This window comes from Cardiocondyla obscurior, linkage group LG01 (genome assembly GCF_019399895.1).
Source record: "Cardiocondyla obscurior isolate alpha-2009 linkage group LG01, Cobs3.1, whole genome shotgun sequence".
In the NCBI taxonomy this organism is placed as follows: Eukaryota; Metazoa; Arthropoda; class Insecta; order Hymenoptera; family Formicidae; genus Cardiocondyla; species Cardiocondyla obscurior.
The window spans coordinates 3238154-3262119 of NC_091864.1; the positions used below are offsets into that span (position 1 = coordinate 3238154).

The following is a 23966-nucleotide window of genomic DNA, read 5'->3' on the forward strand; positions in this document are numbered from 1 at the left end:
AAAGATCGAGTTTATTTTGAAATCTACATATTTAACTTTTCTCAAGATTTACTCAATTAATTGGCGTTTTTACAGATTTACTCGAATATGACACTACCAGTAAATTTGGAAATTCTCTCCCTGAGCCCTCTATTAGTTTCCGAAGGGGAACACGTGTTGGTAACGAGCGAAAACATCGCGATGGTGTTAGACATTGCGAAATACGGGGTGGAAGAAGCCGGTGTCACATTTACCTTGGTGACACCGCCAACTTATGGAACGTTAGCATTAGACCTCCTAACGTCTCGAAACGATCATTCCTTCACCCTGCAAGACATCAATCAAGATAAGGTATGTAACCGCTTAATCAGCCACAGTCATCAATTTACTAAAGCCTCTAATTAACGTTTAATTCCATTTCAAACTCGTTGCTCGATCGTAAGTCCGCGGTCGCGACGATTACTGCTATATTAGTACCCACCCTTCGGTAACACGCGTGACGATAAAACACGAAATCGCCGAGGAGTTTCAGGGAAGCACGCGAGGGAGCAAAACTCGGTCGGGGTGTGCACCTGACGTTAATTAATATCAGGTGACCGAACGCGGCTCGCGGTGCCGGCGAATCGGGCTCAGGCCGCAGAAGCCACAGAGAAACGTAAAAGATCATGTGTTCTTCCAGTTCGTCATAGGACCACGCGCTGCTATACATAGTACGCGCCATAAGGACTAACTTTAGAATCGTTAGTGGCGGGAACACGGAGGGTCGGCCGACTTGTCGCGCTCTCGCTCGTTCGCTCTCGCCTGCTCCTCTCGCTACCCACACTCAATTTATCTAGCAACGGTGCTCTATTTATAAACCGGCCCGCCACTCATTAATGGTTTTTCGTTAAAGATCGGGTATCGGCTACTTTTTACCGGCTCGCGCCATCGTCTGTCGTTTATTGCCAATCGCTTTCCAATCGTTAAAAAAAAAAAAAAAAGAGGAAAAAGAGGGGAAAAAAAAAAGTTCACGTCTTCCCCTTGTCTCGGCTCGGATCAGCCGGGGACGACGCCCACTCGATATGCTAATCGACGACTTAACTCCTGTCGCTCTAATTAATTTTGAACCGCGGTCGATCTCGAGTGTTAGATCAAACGCCAGAAAGGATAACACGAGTCGGGCGCTCCGGCGTACTCTCGCATGATTAATTCTGATTCCGTAGCACGATGTAGTGTATGTTTGCCGATCGAGATTCTCATGAAACGAGAAGCGAGCTATCGCACTAGTTAAAGCTCTACGTATTCCTTGTATGGTTAATCCTATCGATATTGCGATACACAACAGATTATTGATATTCGCGCGACTTCTTTCGTATGCAAATTTGCTGTATCAGTTAGCGCGAGCGTGAAAAAAAAAAAAATTTCAATTATCACGTCGTTTATTCTCATTTACGATGTTAGGAAGTAAATAAGAAATTTACTCAAAATCGTGTCGGTTATTCGATTTTGCTGAATTTCGCTGCGTTACGTTAGACACGACATTAGAGCTTCGTCCTTATGATAATTGACTTCCTCAACAGATACAGTATATGCACGACGGTAGCGAAACCACCGAGGACAGCATGATTCTGGAATTGACGTTAGTGGCTGGGACAGGCTATACGCTGCCAGGATACCTCCAAGGACGCCTCAGATTCCCTCTTCATGTTAATGTCACTCCTGTCAATGACCCACCCTTACTCGAGATACCAACCGCGAAAGTGCTGCGTCTGGCCCAAGTAAGACACGAAAATAAACTCTATGCTCTTCTGTTTTTCAGCCCTACGCCGACGCGTTTATCGCGATCCATTTTTCGTCATAGCACCGGCGACAAAGTAGATTGCTCGAGATACTTTACGTCTGGCTTCGCCAAAACAATCGGCGATTCACGCTACTAGACTTGTAAATCAATTAACGGAAACCGGATGAAATAGTAGCTTATTTGTGGCTCGTGCATCTTCGGAGAACGTAACAATTTAGCCGCAACGAAATCGATTTAACTCGCACGCACGCCGGTCATCGCTCTTAATTAACTGCGCGTGTAAGCTCGAGGGTACGCACGCATGTACGATACACGCGCATAACGCATTTTTTTTTTTTTTTTATCTGGATGTCAATTCTCGGAAGAGCAATAATCGCGGAATATGAAGACGGAAATTATAATTACGTTCATTTAACATCACGGAAACGATTCCAACATATTAATTACGTAATAACAATTTTAATAAGCACAACAATGTAACGGACAATTGTAATTATTTAATTATTATTAAAGAAAAAATAATTCATTAAAATGTTACATTAAACGCAATGTAACGTTAAAATAAGACTTTATATTTTTCCACAAATTATTTTTAATGGAAAAAAAAAAAACTGATTGCTAAACGAATATATTGATATAAAATATCAAAGTGTGTAAATGTTCGATACGTTTTACGTCAGCGCGAAAGTAACAACACAATTTTTTTGCCAATTCGCTCGATCCTTCCATCCAATGTGCCTATGCAGCATTCGCTGGCTTTCAGGGAAAAATAAAATGTGCAAAAAATGTTGATATTCGTAGGGTACAAGAAAAACACTGACCAAGGAGTTAATATGGGCTATAGACGCCGACACCCCGTCGGAAATGCTGATTTATACGGTTTTACGAGCCGACACCGACGCTGGGCATATCGAAAGAGTTACTCAGCCGTTTCGACCTATCGACACGTTCACGCAAGCTGAATTAATGCAAGGCCTCATTGCGTATGTGCATCGTGGAAACGGTAATGATTCATTATTGCTATCAATCGAAATAACTGTCGTATCTTCAACTGTGAAACATATTTATTTATCCTATTGTTTCTTTGGCTGCATCTTTTATTTTTAATATATATATATATATATATAAAAGCGGTGTAATGAAAAATGTACGAATTATTATATTTTCACCGAAAAGCTTTTATAAACGTATTTAATTTTTCAGCTAAACCAAACGCGATGTTGGGCTTGCAAGTGAGCGATGGCATCGAGAGCAGCCAGCCCGCGTATTTACGCGTATCGGCTTACCCGTTGCAAATCAAATTGACGCACAATACCGGGCTCATTGTGGTGCACCGTTCGTTTTCTTACTTGACACCAGCGAACCTTTCGTTCGCCACAAACTCGGATGACAACACCATCGAGATTCGTTACGACGTCGTTTCGCCGCCGCAATTTGGCGTTTTGCAGAAATTAAGAGACGTCTCCGGCAGCTGGATGAACATAGACCATTTTACGAGTCGAGACGCGGAATTGCATACCGTCCGTTACGTTCATAATGTCGGTAGTCCTAATCAAGACGAGTTTAAATTTCAAGCAAGCGTGCGCGAAGTGAGAACCCAGCAGACTTACGACTTCCGTATTACTTTTATCGACCTCGAGCTGAAGGAGGCCAGAAGGGTGCCTATTAATCTCACCAATACGCCGAACATCACTGTCACGAGCAACCACTTAAAATACCAGACGAATCCGCTGGTAACGTCACCGAGTAAGATCGTCTTCACTCTTATAACGGGACCAAAATATGGCAATTTATTTCTGTTCGGTCACAAACTTGCCGCAACCGACACCTTCACTCAGGAAGACATCGATGCTGACAGATTGAGCTACCGCTTGTTCAGCAGATCCTACTCCAATATCCTCGACGAAATAATATTTAAAGTTAACGCGCCTCAATGCGTCGATATACACGCCAACTTGAAAGTTCGGTATTATCTTGGCAAGAACAGCAAATCGCTGGAGGGCATGGAGAATTTGAAAGTTGACGAGGGCTCAAAAGTACCCCTGAGAATCACACACGTGAATCCAAGGGAATACGGTGTATCCTCTCTGATATACAATCTCACAATAAAGCCGAATCACGGCTGGCTCTCCATCGCGAATAGTTCGATATCGCGGGATCAAAAAAATGTCTCGTCTTTTACCCTCGAAGACGTAACGACTCAAACGGTATATTACGTGCACGATGATTCCGAGACGCAAGAGGATTCTTTCGAGTTTGTCGCGGTATCCGTGGATTCCACAGATTTTATGTACGTCGGGAAATTTCGCATCGAGATCATCATGAAAAACGATAATCCGCCGGAACGAACAATCGATAGAATTTTTCACGTCGTGTCGAAAGGCGAGAAACTGATAACAAGCAAGGATCTCGCGTACGTCGATAAGGACATTGATACTAAAACGAGCGAGCTTATATACACGAGAAGAGATACTCGGAAAAATGAGTTATACAGGATTACTAATCCCTCTGTACAGATACGCGAATTTTCTCAACAAGATATTAACGACGGTATGATACTTTTTCGACATCAGGGGGATGAACGTGAAAAAATCGAGTTCGGCATTACTGACGGCCATTTTTACCGAACTGGCGTTCTTGAAATTCAAGCCAGTCCGCCATACATCAAGTTACGCGAGAGTAATGGCACGGTCGTCCAATTTAACAAATCTGTAGTGCTTCAGTCGAAAGAATTGGAAATAGAAACGAATGTGTATACCACAGAAAAAGATATAAAGTACAATATATGGGAAAAACCGAAGTATGGCGTGCTAATGAAGTACGGTAGAGAATCAAACACTTTTACAGAGGATGATCTGAAACACGGTAGTGTGTTATATAAGCATCTAGGTGGATCACTAACAAAAGACACTTTTAGATTTAAAGTGTTTGTTAAAGGTGCGGATGCCGAAGGTGTGTTAACAATCAAAATCTTTCCAGAGAGTTATTGGGAGTCGTTAATTATTCAAAATAACAAAACAATATTCGTCGAGGAGGCCACTAGCGTTCTGCTGAATCGGAAGAGTCTCGAGATAATGCACCCTAAAATATCGCCAACTGAAATTGTCTATTTCGTGAGAGAATGGCCACAGAATGGCTATCTAGATCTGCAGATTTACGACGAGCACAGCGAGGAGATGAGAGAAGAGTACAGCGGTAACGCGGTGAAGCAATTCGAACAAAGTTTGATAAATGATAATCGTGTCTTCTACATTCAGTCGGTGATGAATCAAACGAACGATCGTTTCGTCGTGGACGTTACCAACGGTATCATGTGGTTGCGCGGTCTAAGTGTGAATTTCGTGATAGTACCGGAGAAACTCTACGTCGAAGCGAAGAGCTTCGCTGTCGTGGAAGGCAAGAGCGTTGTACTAAGCGAGGCGAACTTCTTAGTTGTAACGCCGTATTATACCGGGAAGGTATCCGATTATAGAATAATAGAGAAACCGAGGCACGGCACAATTCTCGATTCGACGAAGAACACCCAGGTGAAGAAATTTTCGCAAAAGCATCTGAACGCCGGAGTTATACTGTACAAACACAACGGAGACGAATTTTCGAGCGATTCCTTCAGAATGGTAGTCACCGCTGGTGACAAAATAAGCGAGCCCTTTAACGTACCAATTACCGTTCAACCCGTTAACGATGAAATTCCTGTGCTGGTGAACAGAACTAAGTTAAACGTCTGGCAAGGCGGTTCCGTCATATTGACGTCTACAAACTTAGCAGCTATAGACAACGACACTGCCCCGTATCATATAACATTCAACGTCACCGGAGTGAGAAATGGATACATCTCGTTAATCACTTCGCCCGACGTGGACATTTACAATTTTACGCAGAGCCAAATTAATGAGTTACAAGTTATATTTACGCACACCAGTAAGTACATATAATATTTAGAAATATTAATTTAAATTTACATGAGTACTATTACAAAGCTTTTAGCGGCTATATGTGCATATAAATATTAAATATCTTTAATCAAAATTAATTAATTAAAATTATATATATACATATATATATTTGTATATAATATATAAATTTATAATAGTTTCAAATATTTAAAATACTATTCAAAAACAAAATAAAATTATAATTATGATGCCGTTTAATTACTAATATTGCAAAATCAATACGAGATTTTATGTAACAAAAGAATAAAAAGTATATTGTTATTTTTCAGATGGATCTGACGGCGAATTTAATTTTGTTTTAAACGATGGGGTGCATACGACGAGGTCTTACACGATTTTAGTCGCCACAAAGTCAATTCGTCTGAACATCGAACACAATATGCCTCTTAATGTATTTCCCCTTACTAGGAAATTAATATCACACAAGCTTTTATTAACGACGTGTTCCGACGAAGCAAGGGAGATTAGATACACTGTGCGAAACGGGCCCCATTTAGGCAAAGTTATAATGGAGACAAGTGAAGGGATATGGCTCGAGGTCGAGCAATTTACTCAGAGAGATATAAACAATAGCAAAGTGATTTACGAGCACACCAAACAGTTCATGGATCTTACGGCCAATGACTCTTTCACGTTTGACATCGAAGCGCACTTTGCTGGAACTATAATAAATCAGGTATACAATAAAAGAAAGCCATAAAAATAAATTATGCACCCTACTTTATAATTTATAAAGAATCAACAGTTTACTTTCTGTGTTACAGCTTTTCCAAGTAGATATATCAGTTTCGAGCGGAGGCTTAGATAGGTACATCTCTATGAAAAATGTGAGAGTAACAGAAGGTGGTTCTGCGGAAGTCGTCATGAATATAAGCAGCATCGTATCGTTTCTACAAATTAACGCCGGGATCGCAAATCCAGTAGTATTATCGAGATTGGTGCAACAACCTAGTCACGGACATGTGATGCTTCTGCCGGATTTAAACGTGACTACTTTCACGCAGCCGCAAATTGAGGGTGGAAAAATCGCTTATTACCACGATCATTCGGATACTTTGGAAGACCGCATTCAATTTTCGTTACATTTAACACCTGGCTACATATTACTTTGCAATACTAGCATTCCCGTCGTTATCGAGCCGATTAACGATCAGCTTTTCAAGCTCGTCACCACCAAGCTTTTTATTGAAGTTGTGCAAAATCAAAATCAAACCATCACTCGGGAGAACCTCTTGACCACCGATCCCGACACTCCACCGGAAGAAATCACGTACGAAGTGATTTCAGGGCCGACGTTCGGCAGATTACTGCTTTTGCCGTTTGATCAAAATTCTTCGGAAGTCCGTCCTGTGGAAAAGTTCACCCAGTACGACATCGATTCTAACCGAGTGGTATACGAACACAATGGAACGCTACAGACTTCTTCTTTTTACTTCAGGGTCTCAGATGGTGCCTTCACTCCGTTCTACAATGTCTTTAATGTCCACGTTTTACCTATACGATTGAATGTGACGATACCCGGGCCGGTGATTTTACAGCAAGGCTCGAATGTAGCACTTATCACAGAGAACGACGTTAAACTCGATACAAATGCACGTCAAGATCTAGTATTGTATGAAGTCACGACGCATCCGAAATATGGAATATTGTACGTACGAGACGGGGCCGCGGCAACTTTCAAGCAGACCGATCTGTTATCGAAAAGTGTAATGTTCATGCAGACTGACATGACGGTATCGAATGACAGTTTAGAACTGTCGGCGCGATTGAGCGGCTTCGAGCAGAAGCATATACGCATAGAAATCAAAGTCATACCACTTATGATTATGAATTCAATGACGGCCTTAGCCGGAGAGAAGAGTCGAATAACTCTGCAATATCTCGACGCGACACCTTTAGCGAAATTAACGACCAGCAATCCTCTTTACACTATTGTGAGAAAGCCAAAGTACGCAAAGGTCAAGAGAATTATCAGAAGCTCCTCGTCGTCTGGCGAGAAGAGAGGTGCGCGTGAACGAGAAGTAACGCGTTTTTCACATCAAGAAATCATCTCCGGAGTGATATATCTGGTGTGCAGAAAAATCCCGTCGATAGACGGCGTCACGGACAGCTTTAGTTTCATTCTCGCGGCGTCTATTTTCCAGCCGGCCGTGGGCGATTTTGATTTCCATATTAAACTCGACATAGACGACGACAATATCACTCTCGGTGGTCCGATGGATCCGGTCGGTCACGAAGGCGAGATGGCGATCGCGCCGAACATGAGCAACGATTATCTGCTAATTCTTGGCATGCTGCTCGGCGTATTTCTCCTCGGCGTGGTCGTGATTATCACGATCAGATGTCGGCATAACAAGTACAAGCACGCCGAAGAAGAGAAAGTGGAAACCACGCCTGCTGTCGGGGTGATGCCGCTTCCCAGACCTCCAGATCATTTAATGCCCGCCACCCCGCATCTAAAGCCCTTTGGTAATGATCACAATAGCGTGACGGCTAGCACGCCCTTACCAATGTTACCTTCAACGTTACCTCAGTGCAAAGTGATACCATTGAGCCCTCTGGAAAGCGGTTCAGAGGTCGATGTATCCGCAAGATATCCCTACGGCGTGGCGGACGGCGATGAATGGAGTAGTTTCGACACTTCCGATCTACCTTGCCAATCAGCTACAACTCAAAGGACCAAGAAGAACCCGTTACTGAGGAGGGATCAATACTGGGTCTAGCAGGAGAGAAATACGTTGCGGTTTACGCGAAGAAAACCGTAACGTCTCGACGCGTTTCGTGTGAAAATTAAAACTATCGTGGATGTCATGGACTTAATGTGCCTAAGGAAAGTGAAATCTGCGAGTTTATAAGAATCGTTGTCGAGGTCCGAGATTCCATTGTGCCGGACGTGTATCGAACAATAACGAAATGACATTCGATATTTTGGTGGAAAATTCGGTGATCGTCGGGATCTAATTTTGATGCATTTCGATTCTAATTAAAAACAAAAAGCGAAGAAACTCTTAGATTGTAGGAGAGACTCGATGAATCGAAAAGGATCGTTAATTCGTGATCCAAGATAGTTCGCAGTGTCTCGTGTACTATTAGCCTAAAACGATATAAACGGGAAATCTAAATCTTCTTGAATGTCACGACTATCGCCGCTATCACGAGCTCAATGTGCCTAAGAAATGTCTGACTCTGCTGACATTTTTTCCATTAATCACAGTACGTCGATTTTTTGTATGCCCACCCTATGTCCTCTCCCACCCGGCGGATTGAAATCAATTCGATCGTTGAAAGGGCAGATTGACAGTTCCCTAAAGCAAGACTTTTGCGACAAATTCAATTTTGGTCTAACATAAGAGAAAAGTCCGCCGGTTTACTGGCTCGTTCTAGAGTGCAGATTTTCAAACAAATTTTACGTTCCTTCACTATCTTCCATTTTTACACCTTTTGTACATTTAGAATAGTAAAAAAGTTACAAAAGTGGCATTTATCCCTATTGTCGTAAGTTCCAAAAAATAAAATTAGAAAAAATAAAGCATAAAGTTTAAAAAATAAATGGAACTTTGGCTCTTAAGCTATAAAACAAAGGAAACAATCGAATAAGCAGGATAATACAGGAACTTTGTGACACTGTAAAATGATCAAATATACTTATTGTAATCGAGAGTATGTATGTTCCTGTTATTTGTTACTTGTCACCAAAGAACAGAAACAAAATGCATTTATATTAACAGCTGTACTCAAATTCGACATATCTTTTTATATCGCCGTATTGTCCAAGTCAAACTTCTATTTCTTTTCAATCTCGTATGCAATCGTTCATATTGTTTCCTATCGTTTCTTTGTCTCTTTAGATGTTACTCATACAATGCATTAAATAAACGTAAATCAGCAATTAATATTTATCCAATAAAAATATTGAGCCGTTTTTTTACGAAAATATAATTACATATTTATATAATTGTTTTTATGTAGCGACATGCATTACGGCTCTGATTAAAATGTGTCGTATATCAGATAAGCAACTTTCTTTGATTGCTTAATATTATCATCAATAATAGAAGAGCAAATGATCGATAGCGTTATTTCTACGAGTTATCTTCTCTTGCATTTTTTTTCACAATAAATTGTTGAAAAGATTAACTCAAATAATATTACGTAGAAACGTTTACGAAACGCATAATTCTTATCCGTTTAGTTTCTATGCAAGCTTCAACGAGCGATAGATACTAGGCGATGCCAAAATAATGAAACGATTATTTGACGTATTTTAAATGCGAATTAGCAGTAACAATCGAAGTATAAACTGTTTTTTACACGTGAGTGAGAATAGATCTTTTCTACTACGAATCGTTGACGCGCGGCGAGTTCGTAATTCATAAGCGATGAACGGGGTTGTGCGTGCACGATTTCAGTATTATCTGAGAAAAATTTATTAGTAGAGGCGTGTTGACGAATTCGTTGATTCTTAAGAAAAATTTTACGTTATGTTGTTCTTGAATTCATGGTAATTTAAATAAATTTACTTTCGGCCAACATCGATAGACGTAATTATTAAGTACAAGTTATTATATAAATTGCAACGAAATAGACAAATACCAATGAAATAAAAATCAGCGTCAATTATGCTCTAACAATATAAATTAATTAGATTTAAAAAGTAAAATTTATATTTAAATAATTTTTAAAGAAATTAATTTTTACGAGCACGAAAGAGGTATTAAAACGATTTTATATATTAATAAAATAATAATATTAATAAAAATAAGTTTTCGAAAATGCAATGACCGGCCCAAATTGCCTAGGAAATAAAATTATGATGGACTGATGAAAATAAAATCTAATTTGCAGTACTCGAAAGCAGGTCTGGCCGAAAGTAAATTAATAGTAATTTCTCTAAAATTAGAAGTGTATTTAATAAAACAATTTAATGTGAATGTTGATTATAGTGATCATAATAATATATACATATATATATTATAATGCGTACAACACTCCTATGTAGAATGTGCTGTTCCATGAATTCATAGCATACGCGTTAATAGATTCTAATTAAAAACATTATACCGAGAGAATCAAAGAGAGTGAAAAAGAGAAAAAAAAAAGAAAGAAAGAGAGAGAGAGAGAGAGAAAGAGAGAGAACCCGTTCGTTGATTCATGAATGTGTTAGAGGCGAACTGTTAGGCTTTTTTACATCCACCAAAAATGAACTGATCTGAGTGCCAAACTTCTATAATCTATAATATATAATTACAATAGGACTTGTATTTTCCCTGCCAACTTTTTTTGAATGCATTACTCTTCTAATTCTAATAAATTGAATGTGCGATGTTCAGTACATACGAATATTACTTATTACATCATCATGATAATTTATTTTTTATTAGCCCAAGTTATTATTATTTACCTAACTTGAAACTGATATTATAATTAAATTTCTGCTCATATCAATTCGATCTACATACTTTTATCAATAATGTAATTTTTATTGTAGATAATCAAAAATTAAAAAATTTATTTAGAGTTACTTTTTGCATTGTAAAAATATTATTTAATTTATATTTAAATTTCATGAAAACATTTTCAATAGGATAAGATATTTAATATATCCAATATATATTACATGCAATTAATTAATCGAGTTAAACTCACCGAAAAGCATCATGACGTTGAAAATTGATCCAATTAAACTGCTCCTACTCGGCCAGCGTTATATCTATTAAATAAAGATTTAATATTATTATACAACGGTAACGTCCAACAGTTTGAACGCAAAAAGTGGTAGCGGACACGGTTAATTATCCAACAATGTATATGTACTTGGCGACGATCTGAGAATACTTACAAATGAATTCGTGCCGCGTTGCGAGAAGAATCACATAAGTACGCAGAGAAGATGAAGATCTCTTCGCAGAATTCTTCAATTCTCAACGAAGAAGTGAACGGACAAAGAGCACCGCCGATGACGAAGTCGTGTCGTTAGGGGAAGATACGAGATTAACGGACGAGCTTCGAAAAACGCTTATTAAATACCATATAAAAGGCGCACTTGCACTAATTCTACACACACTCGCGATTGTTTCGCACAACGATGGCAAAAGACAGAAATAAGATTTGAGCCGGGTACACGAAGCGTTCTGGAACGAACGCCGATTCGAAATGCAAATGGCAGGACTTTGAAGAGAAGTAATCCACAGCTAGAGCAACGCGACAGCTTCAAGCGGGTCTGGTAGGTGCGTTTATTTGAACGATGCTTTTTGCATTTGACGAATTTTCGTAAAATATATGTTTTTAATTATTTGAAAAAATTATAAATGAAGACGGGGAAGTAGTTAAAGTGTGTAGCAAAATAGGAAATATAATATAATGCTTCATACTTTATTAAAACAATTTAATTATATAATTATCATTCAGAATTTTTTTTAGAGTTTTTTATTTTATTAGATTTTTAACCGTGAATTTAGTGCGCCTTATTTCAACTTTTCTGGCGTAAAATTCGATCGCGGCGGCATAAAAATACCTCGTTGCGCCATCTGTAAAATCAATCGCGTACAACGTTGTTCGAATCGGAGCGACGATACGGGCGATACGGCTTCTCCTCAACATGGCTCCGCGTGTTCGGTAAGTTTACTTTAAGCTTTTTAATCGTTGGATATGTGTATATGGTAAAAATACGGATTTATTGCGAGCTTACGAGGCATTGTTCTTTGTTCGCGACGTTTTCGGCAATTTCGGCGGTTCTCATCACCGTTTTTTAGGCACAAAATCGGCGCGCAGATTTCGGAGTAAATACGCCGCTGACGTGTCCCCTCCGCGCAATGTTGTTTTCGATGTAATCTTTTTTTTTTCACTTAACTCATCGTACTGCCGGCCGCCAATCTAATCTAATCTGTCGCCGGGCGACTATGTTATTGATTGCCGCAAGCTGTGACGAAGTTCCACAGTTTTAAGGAACAAACGTGTCGTACGATTTGCCGCGTTTTCCGGCAGGATTTCCTCTCGAGGTCATTACCTAACGGACTGTGAAAGAACACAATGTAATGCACAGCGATAAGCAAAATTTATATATATTCGCTTAATCTGAATTGTGTAGCTTATTATGGCGAACGTAGATCTGATTCTCATCCTGTTCTTGTGTATATTTCAGGTTAGCTTTATTTTTAATACTATTATGCTCTCCATTCATTACCGATGCAGTCAACAGAGATATTTTCAAGAGATGCGACCAAAATAGTTTCTGCCGGTGAGAAATAACTATTACTATAGATATTTATTATATTATAGTATTATTTAATTATAATATCTGAAAAACTAAAATTATCTTTATCGTAATATTATTTTTTAAAGACGGTGCAGAAAAGTTGAACCTGGAAAATCTCCATATCAGCTGTTACCCGATAAACTTGTACAAAATGAATCGATGATCTTCGTAGACTTATTTAATAAAGATACAGGTGTTGCTTATGTGCTGCAGCTTACTACATTAAAAGAGGGCACATTTCGGTTACACATCAATGAAAAGAATCCACTACATCCCAGATATGAAACTCAATATGCCCTTTATGATCAGCCTCAAACAGTGGAAATGGATTTTGTGGAAAACACTGCTGAATCTATAAGTGTAACAAAAAATGAAAACAAAGTTGTTTTATATATTAACCCATTTAGAGTAGAATTGTATTCCCAAGGTGTTTTAACAATATCGGCAAATGCTCGTGGTCTTATGAGATTTGAACACTTGCGTCCAAAACCAGTAAAGTAAGTATTGCTAGAAGACAAAATTAATGTAATAAAGTGTTTATAAAATATTGTTTTTTGTACGTTATATAGAGCAGAAAATGAAAATGCTGAAGAAGTAGAAGCAAATAATAGTACATATCCTGGGGATGGTGCTGACGATGATCCTGGTGCTTGGGAAGAAAATTTCAAAGAGCACCATGACGCAAAACCATATGGACCTGAAGCTGTTGCCATGGATTTTAGTTTTCCTGGATCAGAATATGCTTATGGTATTCCTGAACATGCTGATTCATTCGCGTTGCAGTCAACAAAATCGACTGACCCTTACAGACTCTACAATCTAGATGTATTTGAATATGAAACAAATGAACGTATGGCTTTGTATGGCGCCATTCCAGTTCTTTATGCCCATGGGTATGAACAATTAAATAAGTTAGATGATTATAAAATTCTATCTAAAAAATATTTAAATTTTCGTGTAATAAATCGCAAAATTTCATGTAACATTTTAGGAAAGAAAGATCGTCAGCAGTTTTCTGGCACAATACAGCCGAAACGTGGGTCGATATTTTATCAAATGCAGACAATAATGTTGTAGAAAGTATTGTTGAGCTCGTATCTGGTTCAACTAAAAAACCTCAAGTTGATGCTCATTTCATGTCAGAATCTGGAGTGATTGATATATTTTTCATGCTTGGTCCTAAACCGCTTGACGTTTTTAGACAATATACTGTTTTAACTGGCACAGCTCCTTTACCCCAAGTATGTTAAAAAAATTAATATTGTAATTAAATTTTTTTAATTAAAAATTTTAGTTTTTTTACGAAATATTTTTTTCTTATGTTTTAGATGTTTGCACTCGGATATCATCAATCTCGTTGGAATTATAATGATCAAGATGATGTTGCAACAATTGCCGAAAATTTTGATATACACGATATACCATTAGAAGCTATGTGGCTTGATATTGAATATACTGACAACAAGAAATATTTTACATGGGATTCACGTAAATTTCCGAATCCTCTTGAAATGGTACACAATCTTACGGCCAAAGGCAGAAAATTAGTCGTTATCATAGATCCTCATATTAAACGTGATAACAATTATTTCTTGCATAATGATGCCACTAGCTTAGGCTATTACATCAAAAACAAAGATGGAAAAGATTACGAAGGCTGGTGCTGGCCAGGAGCTGCATCGTATTTAGACTTTTTTGATCCAAAAGTAGTTGAATATTACATTGGATTGTACAGTTTAGATAAATTCCATGGTACCACTAATGATGTTTATATTTGGAATGATATGAACGAACCAAGTGTATTTAATGGACCTGAAATAACTGCACCAAAAGATCTTATTCATCATGGAGGTTGGGAACACAGAGACGTTCACAATATTAATGGACATATGTATATTCGTTCGACATACGAAGCTCTATTTCGTCGATCAGGAGGTTCTTTAAGACCTTTTGTTTTAACAAGATCATTTTTCGCTGGATCACAACGTTATGCACTGATGTGGACTGGTGACAATATGGGTGAATGGAGTCACCTTCGCATAAGCTATCCTATGTGTCTTTCAGTGGCTATATCAGGATTGTCATTTTGCGGTGCCGATATTGGAGGTTTCTTCAAAAATCCTGATTCGGAATTGTTTATTAGATGGTATCAAGCTGGAACATGGTTACCCTTTTTCCGTCAACATTCTCACATTGAAACAAAAAGACGTGAACCATGGACATTTAATGAAGAAACTACTCAAATAGTTAGAGAAACGCTCAGATTACGATACTCCTATCTGCCATTGTGGTATACACTCTTTAGGGAACACGAAGTAAATGGTTATCCTGTAATACGTCCTTTATGGGCACATTATCCAACTGAATCGGAAACATTTACTATCGATGATCACTTGCTGCTTGGCGATTCAATACTTGTACGTCCGGTATTCCAGTCTGGTGCTACCGAAGTAGCAGTATATTTCCCAGGAGAGAGCAAAATAACTTGGTACGATATCGATACAATGCAACCCTTTCAAAAGGGTGGTTACGTTAACGTACCAGTAACAATTCACAAGATTCCTGTATTCCAAAGAAGCGGTTCTGTTGTTCCACGAAAAATGAGAATACGTCGTAGTACAGTTGCTATGAGAAATGATCCTTACACGCTGATAATAATTGGCGACAGTAATGGCAGAGCTAATGGCAATTTATATATTGACGATGAAGTCAGTTTTGAATATCGCCATGGAAAATATTTATACTTAAGAATAACGTTGGACGGTAATAAAATAGCTTCAACTTTAATAGATAAACTAGCGTCTTATGAAACTCAAAGCTGGTTAGAGAGAATAGATATAGTCAATCCTCCACAAGGAATTAAATCTGCTCAATTGGAATCCTACAGTAAGTAATCAGATTCAAAAACGATTAATCAAACGTTCAAAAAATCGATATTAATTATATATATTTTTTGCAGATTTGGGAAAAGTAATATTGGAAACTACATTTAATACACACAACAACGTATTAACGATACGCAAACCAGCTGTAAATATGGGCGAGGAATGGACTATTGAACTATTGCGTTAGGATTATAATTTTAATGAACTCAGTCAACTCATATTAAACTCAGTATCTATACTATAATGCCAATTTTCTATTACTATTCAGTTATCTGTGATGGTTGTTTTTCAGAACAAATATACAATTTAGTGTAAAAAATATAATAATGTTTTTTTTTAAATATATTAATAAATTCATATTTAAAAATATAATAACTTGATGTAAAAAAAAAAAAGAAAAAAAAAATTAATATTGTACATTATTACGGTACATCACAATAAAAACGTTATTATATTATATATCAAGAATGTTTAAAACTTCATTACTCTACCAGCATTGAGGATAATCGATTAATTTGTCTACCGTAATATCAAATATAATTTTTACATAAACTCTTTTGTAAAATAAGATTAAGATTTTTCTCAATTAAAAACATCTTTATTTCATTATAAATGTTCCGTAGGTGCATGTTTATGAGCTAAATATAGAAAAACTATTGATGACAATGCGGATACCAAAAAAATAACATCAAACCATCTATGATAAAAATTGAATTGTAATTCTCCTAATACTTGTGTTATTATAATGCGATATTCTGCCGGCATATTCATTCGCATAAGAAGTACTGAAGATACAAAATACATTCCCTGAAAAGCATAATAAAATTTGAAATGTTAATAAACTTTATGAGAATTATGTGTTTTATACTATGTATGCTTACCATTATTTGCGCAAGTATAAGTACAATAATGTTCGACGATTTACTGCTCGATATGGCATAAAAAAACTAGAAAGAATAAGTCAGTAGTGAGTATTGTCATTTAAATAATGACGTAACGAAATGTTGACTTTTATATTAATATTCTTTATAACATACATATCTTTACTCATAATAGAAATCTTTAATGTATTAAATTGACAATTTATGTATCATTTTATAAACATAAAAATGCTGTATAAAAATACTATTATTACAGTACATATTGTTTTACATACCTTTGTCAGAGTCAACAATAATCCACGTATGGACGTTACAACAATGCAGCCGACAAGGTAAAAAGAAATATGTTGTGACCAAAATGTAACATCTATATTAAAACCAATCCAATGTACTGCAATTTCGATTCCTCTTGTTACAGGGTCTTTTTTGCCGACTCGATCAAATACTATATTGATTGTAGACTAAACAAACAATATAATTATGAATTATTCGATAATGTTATTTCATTAATTATACTTACAATGAATATCTTCCACGTGCAGTATAAAGAGAAGAAATAACCTAAGAAATTAAAATATTTTCCTTGCCAAGTGGCAGCCCATTCCAGCCGTTCTCTTGCATTTTGTATATCGTGAGCCTCTAAAAATAATTGTCGTGATAATTCTTCTAAAGCAGTTACTTCGATTTGTAATTGCTTGATACCTGGGAAGCAATACATACATTGTGTTATTGGAATAAATCGTACTTGCAGTTTAGTTACAGACTCAAAAAGAAAAAAAGATATATATACTTTCTTGATTTCCTTTTGTAACACCTAATGGACCTAACATTCCCCAAAGTCTAGATCTGGTCTCAGTTTGTCCATCAGCTTCACCTTTTTTAGCTAATGCAATCCTTTTCTTTTTAGCAATAATCATATCCATAGTTTGCAATAACCGTTTTTCTATGGACTGTACATCTGCATAAGAAACTGGGCGCATAAAATAAGTCATTGATGTATATGGATAATTTACTGCACCAAAACCTGACAGAAGTGCCATTACTGTGACACCTATAACACCTATTCGGCTAACACCTTGTTCTATAGACAACAATCCTTTCTTAGGACTCAGTATTGGAAAAGGATCACCCACTTTCCAGAACAGGTAAAGATAAAAGAAATATATTACAACTGTCAATGGCCGTATTAGATTCAATTTTACTGCACAAATAAAATAAAAACAAAAATTAGATTTCGCGCAAAAGTTTAATCAACAGCAAAAAGTGAAATTTATAAAAGGTATTCATAATACGTACCAAATCTGATATTACTGATAATAAAATATGCTATGTAAAATGGGATCAGAACTATGACCATAAATAAAAGCATATAAAGGCCAGCATTCCAATGGAAGTATCTAGAACTGAGGAAAACGGTATAACAATATATTAAACCATAAAAGATTAGTTAATTTTTTAATGTACCTTGAGTCAAGCACTCCTGCTATTTCAAAAATAATTAATTCAAACATTGTGCAAGACAATGAGAATGTTGTTGAGAAAATTAGTTGTACTAGCCTATGATGGACTTCATAATCCCTGAATAATTTCTTCACAAAAAACACCCATCCTCCTAGGAAGAAAATTACCTGAAATACACAAGAAATAAATAATCTCTCATGTACATATTTTTATCTACATCAAGCGCTTTTCAAAAGTAAGTAACATTAGAACACGTAGATTCGATATTTTTACTAAATAAACTGCAAAGCTTTGCAATTCAAAATTTATTGTACATTAGTCTCAAAAGTACATGAAATTCACAATTTATTTATAATTTTACAAATATGTAGCATCGTGTTATATGTGAAAAAGAAAAAAAGATCCACGAACATTAATCCGTAAAGAATTAACACTAATTGAAAGTAAAGCGATAAACCTTTTTAAAGATACAAATACAAGTAATTTGTACAATTTTATTTAATGCTTTTACACGAAATACCGTTAATATGGAAACAAACAATTCACACTGTTTCGAGATACACGTATGGGAGACCGTACTCTCGTTATAACCTTAATCAGTTCGGGAAGTATCGATAAATCTGATTTTTGTAGTGGAAACGAATTTCCACCTGTGTTACGAGAATCACAATAGTGTCCTCGATGAAGCCCATTTTCCGTTATCGCGGTCTTCACTTCGCATTGCGAAGTTGTGACCGGCGATGCTCAGCACTTGACACAATGCAGGTGGTTCCAAACAGTTCCAAATACAAATGAATACGGTACTCGGCTGACTCGATAGCGACGTAAAGCTCGTGCCACATCACGTATATGCTGTGCTACGCTCGCAAGCTTTGCCACCAAAACGATTGACGATGATCTACAATGATTTTTGCTGACAAACGTTTTATTATAAAAATACCACAAAGTGCGCGCTTCGCGCGCGTTATTTGCTGTTTATTCTTTCTTAATAAAAACCATTTTACGTTTAATAATTTTTAGCAATAAATTACAAATGTATGTATCTTATATGGTACTTCGGTAACTCTCGTTTTTTTTCTTTCAGTATAATTTAAATATACATTCGAATATCAATTGTATATGTACATATATATTTTTAAGTTTATTACTCTCGTGGCATCAAGTAAGCCAAACGAACGTGCGATCAGCTGAGCTGCAAGGAACAGCTTTCCTCAACGCCGATATTTATATTTATTTTTACTGTGAAAGCATGATTGATGAGATTATTCTCTAGCTATTAAAAAAAAAATATTAATAATCCCATAAATAACGTTCAAACCTCAATTACAATTAAATAAAAACCATAATTTAATCATGCCGCTCATATAAGTAGCGGAGAAATTCAATGTAAATCAAATGATAAATCGGTCAATTCTGGGATTTCGCGGCACCGAGACTCCGAGAACGCTCGGAAAGTATTAGAAGGTTAGGAAGACTAAGAGCCATCACACATATAACGCATAAGAAAGTTGATTGGTCTATTTTCTTATATATTCGCCAATGGACCAATCAGCTTTTTTATGCATTTTATGTGTGATGGTCTTCAGTTGATGTTACGTTAGAGACACCAGAGCGCGTAGCAATAGCGGCCATGGCGATGGAGGAAACGATGCCTGATGGGCCGTCAGGCATCTGTCTTTGTCTATATACTCAAAGCTAACCACGCGGGTCAAAGTCCAGCTGTCTAGCACTTCATAATACTTCGTGACTTCGTGGTTGCCGTTCCTTTAAGAAAATTTTATTGAGATATCGAATTAAGTTAAAAAAGAGAAATATTAATATCACGTCTCGCACAATGCTTCCCCTTCTGAAGAACTGCCTTGCGGCGAGACAGGGAATCGTCAGCTACGGTATGGAAAATAATTTCTTTACGTTTAATTGAACATTATATCTAGATAGCAAAGCGCAGATTTGTCAGTACAAAGTCCACGAGAGTGTCGGAAAAAAATATTTTTATAATTTAATTTAATTTCTTTCTAAGTATTTGTAATATTCATAATTGTATATAATCGTGTGACGTATTTCACGTATTGTTAGTAATGCCTTTTTTATTATCGTACTGACCCAATATATTTACAGAAAAATGTACAACGATTCCCACCAGCGATTGATCCCTCAGGCTCAAGCCTGTTTATTATTATAAATAAAAGTGAACAGATAACAGAAATATTTTCTATTGCACTTTTTGCAGAAGCTCTCACTCGTTATTCTGGAATTTTTACAAGCAAGACGTATGCTACAAAGACCGATGACGCTTCTAAAAATATTGTATTTGTTGATGGAGTACGAACTCCATTTCTACAGTCTGGAACTTTTTATAAGAATCTTCTCGCTTACGACCTTGCAAGACATTCGTTGGTGTAAGTTTGTTTTATTTTAATGTATTGTAATCGTAAAAGTAATTCTAAAGAGGTTATTATACATTTACTTATTTTTTTTTATTGCAAAGATTAATTGTGAGTTATTTTTTATTTACAGGAGCTTGCAAAAAAAAGTAGGTTTTCCTAAGGAAATAGTTGATTATATTGTCTATGGCACAGTGATGCAAGAAGTAAGAACTTCCAATATTGGAAGAGAGGCTGCTTTGGCTGCAGGTTATAATGAACACACCCCTGCACATACAGTAACAATGGCATGTATTAGCAGTAATCAGGCTATTACCACCGGTATGGGTTTAATTGCATGCGGCGTTTACGATGCTATTGTGGCTGGTGGAGTGGAATTTATGTCAGATATTCCAATTCGACATAGCCGGTCCATGAGATCTTTGATGCTGCAAGCCAACAAGGCAAAAACTTTGCCAAATAAATTAGCTCTCTTGGCCAGTATCAGGCCAAAACATTTTGTACCCGATGTAAGTTAACTCGATTTTTTGATAGTAATTTCTTTGTTTTTTTTTTACAAAACTTTATTTTTGCATAGTTACCAGCTGTGGCAGAGTTTTCAAGTGGTGAAACTATGGGCCACAGTGGGGATCGTTTAGCAGCAGCATTTGGCGTGTCACGCAAGGAGCAAGATGATTATGCATTGCGTTCTCATACTTTAGCCGCGCGAGCGCAACAACAAGGACTGCTATCAGATGTTGCGCCCTACAAAGGTATATTAATCAACTTTTATATTATCGATCAAAATTACCCTATAATAATTTTTTTTAACGGAATACATAACGCTTCTTAAAAAAAATTTAAGGAAAAAGAGATATCAAATGATAGCGTCAAAACAAATAAATAAAATAATCCGAAAAAAAACCTTTATTTTAAAAAAGTTAACTTCTATTTAAATGTATCATTTTATTTTTTTATATTGTAGTTCCAAACGTTGATAAAGTTGTCGATAAAGACAACGGTATTCGCGTATCTACAGAAGAACAATTAGCAAAGTTAAAGCCCGCATTCGTTAAGCCTTACGGAACGGTTACTGCAGCCAATGCCTCTTTCTTAACCGATGGTGCATCGGCAGCGTTAATAATGCGTGAAGACAGAGCTCTTCAACTTGGCTTGAAACCTAAAGCATACTTGCGTAATTTCACATATGTGTCCCAAGATCCAATTGATCAATTGCTTCTTGGACCGACGTATGCAGTACCGAAGGTATGGAATTTTTTTCATATGTTATTTTTAAAATTAAAATACATAGATAATTACTTGCAGGTTTTGGACAAAGCAAAACTAACTTTGAAAGATATAGGAGTGTGGGAAATACATGAAGCATTTGCTGGACAGATCTGCGCTAATTTGAAAGCAATGGATTCCGATTTGTTCGCGCAGAAATATTTGAAGAGAAGTTCTAAAGTCGGAATACCAGATCTGAATAAATGGAATGCTTGGGGAGGATCTTTATCGATAGGACATCCATTTGCTGCTACTGGTGTACGATTAGCGACGCACACTGCTAACAGACTTATCAAAGAGGATCAACAATTCGGACTTATTGCGGCCTGTGCAGCTGGCGGACAAGTAAAATAAAATTTTATATTATATGCAATTAAAACTTTTATAATATTTAATTTTTGTTCAAAACATTGTATATTCTATGTTTCTTTTTGGATTTGCAATTTTTTTTTCTTTTGCAGGGAGTTGGAATGATCATGGAAAGATATCCTGGTGCTGCAATCTAATCTCACTTTTTTCGAAAAGTAAATTTGATATGTATAAATGCAAACGAATTGTTAGTCTATCTAACGAAAAGAAAGCGAAGTAATATTTTTCTACTCAAGAAAGGTGTTTATTGTGAATTTTGTAAAAAAAAAAAAAAACAATGTTTTATTAGAATTATTATTATGTACAGTGATTATTAACTTAGATAAAATCTTTTATAGAGTTCGTGTAAAATTGTTTTCTTTTTACTGGTCGAAAGAATTATACAAAAAAGAAGGCAGTAGATTTGCAATTAGATGATGCCTCACACCACGATCCAATATGTTCCTTATATCTTGGCATCCTCGTAATGCACGTTGCTTGAGCGTTTCTAAACGTGACAAATGTAATCTTTGTCCTGCTCCATGTGCTATTACTATCATACCGTTCTCATTATCTTCAACCTCATTCGTTTCTGGCAATGCGACGACAGATAAGGTAACTCCTGGTGAGCACTCCTCTACAAAGTTTGCATCTAATACTCCTGTTGCTAACGTTTTATCTTCATCTTCTGTTGACGGCTGGTTGATCAAAGTTACGGTACAACCGACGGCATAATTCTGTAATAAAAATTAACATTTTTATATAACAATATAGCATTTATATTTTACATTAAAGAAAATAAAATTATCTTTTTTAGATATGAACCTTGATTGGAATGCCAGCATCAACTAGGGCAAGAGTTGCAGCATTCACAGATGCGCAATAGTCGCTGCCATCGACTTGTAAAACCTCTACGAAAACGTCAATCTGAGATCGCGGATACAATTCCAAGTGTATTATGGCCTCCATTGCGTGGCGTAATTGCACCGATCGTTCTTGCGACTTCCAATCTCCTCTGGGTCTTCGCTTCCGTTCACCGGAAGTAAAACTGAATACAGCCATGCTGTATTGGCAATTAACAACGGCCTTTGTGTTGTTTCTAGATGCGCTACTTCTCGACTAAAATGTGTGATAAAAAAAAAGAAGTAAAATAAACAGACGTTGCTGAAGAATGAATACTCGCTTTTTAGAGCAGAGAAATAAAAAAAAATAGCAAAATAAAAAATGTATTGCATCGATGAGCTTTTATAATTTCTTTCGAGCAAGGTATTATGCATATAATTATTAATTTAATTGTTTAAAAAAATTACGAAAAGTATTTTAAAACAATTTGCACCTGATGAGGACCATACACTGTGGCTAAAATCTTTGTATTGCCATGTTCTATGTATGCACTGCCGTCGGCCTGCCCGAATACACCCATTCGCATACGGATTTGCCTCAGCTCCAACGCTCGTCTGCCATCAACGCGTAGTCCACCCTGATCGTCCTCTCGCTCCATCTCCATTATATCTCGCCGGTTGATTAAAACTGAGAAAGTTTGTATATTCTTTTTATCTCTCACACAAGTCGCGATACAATATTTTTCGAAATCGTTTACACACGCTCGCACGTAGACACGTGAAGCACGTGGAGCAGATTTCCACATACGCGAACTGCTCCATCTATAAATAAAGAAGCTTTCAAATGGAGATACGAAATATACGAATATGCAATAGGATGCAAAATCCGTTACTCCGTGTCTTTTTAATCTGCCAGTACATCAAGCAAG

The 23966-nt window shown here is 36.8% G+C and overlaps 5 protein-coding genes across 13 annotated transcripts in view; 3 read left to right on the forward strand and 2 right to left on the reverse strand.

Moving 5' to 3' along the window:
• Kon (chondroitin sulfate proteoglycan 4-like protein) overlaps positions 1–11047 on the forward strand; it is a 110184-nt gene extending 99137 nt beyond the window's left edge. For all 6 annotated transcript variants that reach the window (XM_070658929.1, XM_070658957.1, XM_070658937.1 and 3 more), the window contains 6 exons: positions 76–330; positions 1539–1736; positions 2561–2762; positions 2963–5680; positions 5985–6391; positions 6480–11047. In XM_070658929.1, the coding sequence (XP_070515030.1) occupies positions 76–330; positions 1539–1736; positions 2561–2762; positions 2963–5680; positions 5985–6391; positions 6480–8438 (5739 nt within the window). In that variant the 3' untranslated portion in view covers positions 8439–11047. The remainder of the gene's footprint in view (positions 1–75; positions 331–1538; positions 1737–2560; positions 2763–2962; positions 5681–5984; positions 6392–6479) is intronic.
• A 1185-nt stretch (positions 11048–12232) lies between these two features.
• Positions 12233–16980, forward strand: Gcs2alpha (glucosidase 2 subunit alpha). Of its 2 annotated transcripts, none has more exons than XM_070658970.1 (7): positions 12233–12330; positions 12857–12952; positions 13057–13467; positions 13540–13863; positions 13962–14211; positions 14299–15856; positions 15930–16980. In XM_070658970.1, exons 1-7 carry the CDS (start codon positions 12314–12316, stop codon positions 16040–16042), a joined length of 2769 nt encoding a protein of 922 aa, XP_070515071.1. In that variant the 5' UTR covers positions 12233–12313; the 3' UTR covers positions 16043–16980. The 2 variants fall into 2 exon arrangements, with proteins under 2 accessions (XP_070515071.1, XP_070515080.1); XM_070658979.1 differs by lacking the exon at positions 12233–12330 and adding an exon at positions 12345–12746.
• Gphr (golgi pH regulator) lies at positions 16432–19664 on the reverse strand. 3 transcript variants are annotated; one of them, XM_070659029.1, is made up of 8 exons: positions 18848–19664; positions 18201–18364; positions 18033–18139; positions 17527–17937; positions 17257–17438; positions 17012–17197; positions 16737–16802; positions 16432–16662 (listed from the first exon to the last, which is right to left on the reverse strand). In XM_070659029.1, exons 1-8 carry the CDS (start codon positions 18887–18889, stop codon positions 16462–16464), a joined length of 1359 nt encoding a protein of 452 aa, XP_070515130.1. In that variant the 5' UTR covers positions 18890–19664; the 3' UTR covers positions 16432–16461. The 3 variants fall into 3 exon arrangements, with proteins under 3 accessions (XP_070515130.1, XP_070515149.1, XP_070515139.1); XM_070659048.1 differs by having other exon boundaries at positions 18789–19664; XM_070659038.1 differs by having other exon boundaries at positions 18718–19664.
• A 237-nt stretch (positions 19665–19901) lies between these two features.
• On the forward strand, positions 19902–22558 carry Mtpbeta (mitochondrial trifunctional protein beta subunit). The gene is made up of 7 exons (XM_070674909.1): positions 19902–20086; positions 20428–20596; positions 20715–21090; positions 21159–21333; positions 21546–21826; positions 21887–22192; positions 22309–22558. Exons 1-7 carry the CDS (start codon positions 20032–20034, stop codon positions 22351–22353), a joined length of 1407 nt encoding a protein of 468 aa, XP_070531010.1. The 5' UTR covers positions 19902–20031; the 3' UTR covers positions 22354–22558.
• Ski6 (exosome complex component Ski6) lies at positions 22471–23843 on the reverse strand. The gene is made up of 3 exons (XM_070674934.1): positions 23532–23843; positions 23021–23314; positions 22471–22932 (listed from the first exon to the last, which is right to left on the reverse strand). Exons 1-3 carry the CDS (start codon positions 23841–23843, stop codon positions 22579–22581), a joined length of 960 nt encoding a protein of 319 aa, XP_070531035.1. The 3' UTR covers positions 22471–22578.
• Positions 23844–23966: the final 123 nt, after the last annotated feature.

What these genes read in the sequence shown, in the direction of transcription:
- Gcs2alpha (XM_070658970.1), top strand. An exon ending in CCAGTTCTTTATGCCCATGG is followed by an intron (nt 13,864 to 13,961) that starts GTATGAACAATT and finishes GTAACATTTTAG; the next exon opens with GAAAGAAAGATCGTCAGCAG. An exon ending in GCACAGCTCCTTTACCCCAA is followed by an intron (nt 14,212 to 14,298) that starts GTATGTTAAAAA and finishes CTTATGTTTTAG; the next exon opens with ATGTTTGCACTCGGATATCA.
- Gphr (XM_070659029.1), bottom strand. Translation starts at nt 18,889, where the DNA reads ATGGGCTTCATCGAGGACACTATTGTGATTCTCGTAACACAG. An exon ending in TTGTGATTCTCGTAACACAG is followed by an intron (nt 18,365 to 18,847) that starts GTGGAAATTCGT and finishes TGTGTATTTCAG; the next exon opens with GTAATTTTCTTCCTAGGAGG. An exon ending in GCACGTGGAAGATATTCATT is followed by an intron (nt 17,198 to 17,256) that starts GTAAGTATAATT and finishes TTGTTTGTTTAG; the next exon opens with TCTACAATCAATATAGTATT.
- Mtpbeta (XM_070674909.1), top strand. Translation starts at nt 20,032, where the DNA reads ATGCTTCCCCTTCTGAAGAACTGCCTTGCGGCGAGACAGGGAATCGTC. An exon ending in ACAGGGAATCGTCAGCTACG is followed by an intron (nt 20,087 to 20,427) that starts GTATGGAAAATA and finishes CACTTTTTGCAG; the next exon opens with AAGCTCTCACTCGTTATTCT. An exon ending in AGATGTTGCGCCCTACAAAG is followed by an intron (nt 21,334 to 21,545) that starts GTATATTAATCA and finishes TTTATATTGTAG; the next exon opens with TTCCAAACGTTGATAAAGTT.
- Ski6 (XM_070674934.1), bottom strand. Translation starts at nt 23,843, where the DNA reads ATGTGGAAATCTGCTCCACGTGCTTCACGTGTCTACGTGCGAGCGTGT. An exon ending in CAGTGTATGGTCCTCATCAG is followed by an intron (nt 23,315 to 23,531) that starts GTGCAAATTGTT and finishes CACACATTTTAG; the next exon opens with TCGAGAAGTAGCGCATCTAG. An exon ending in ATGCTGGCATTCCAATCAAG is followed by an intron (nt 22,933 to 23,020) that starts GTTCATATCTAA and finishes TTTTTATTACAG; the next exon opens with AATTATGCCGTCGGTTGTAC.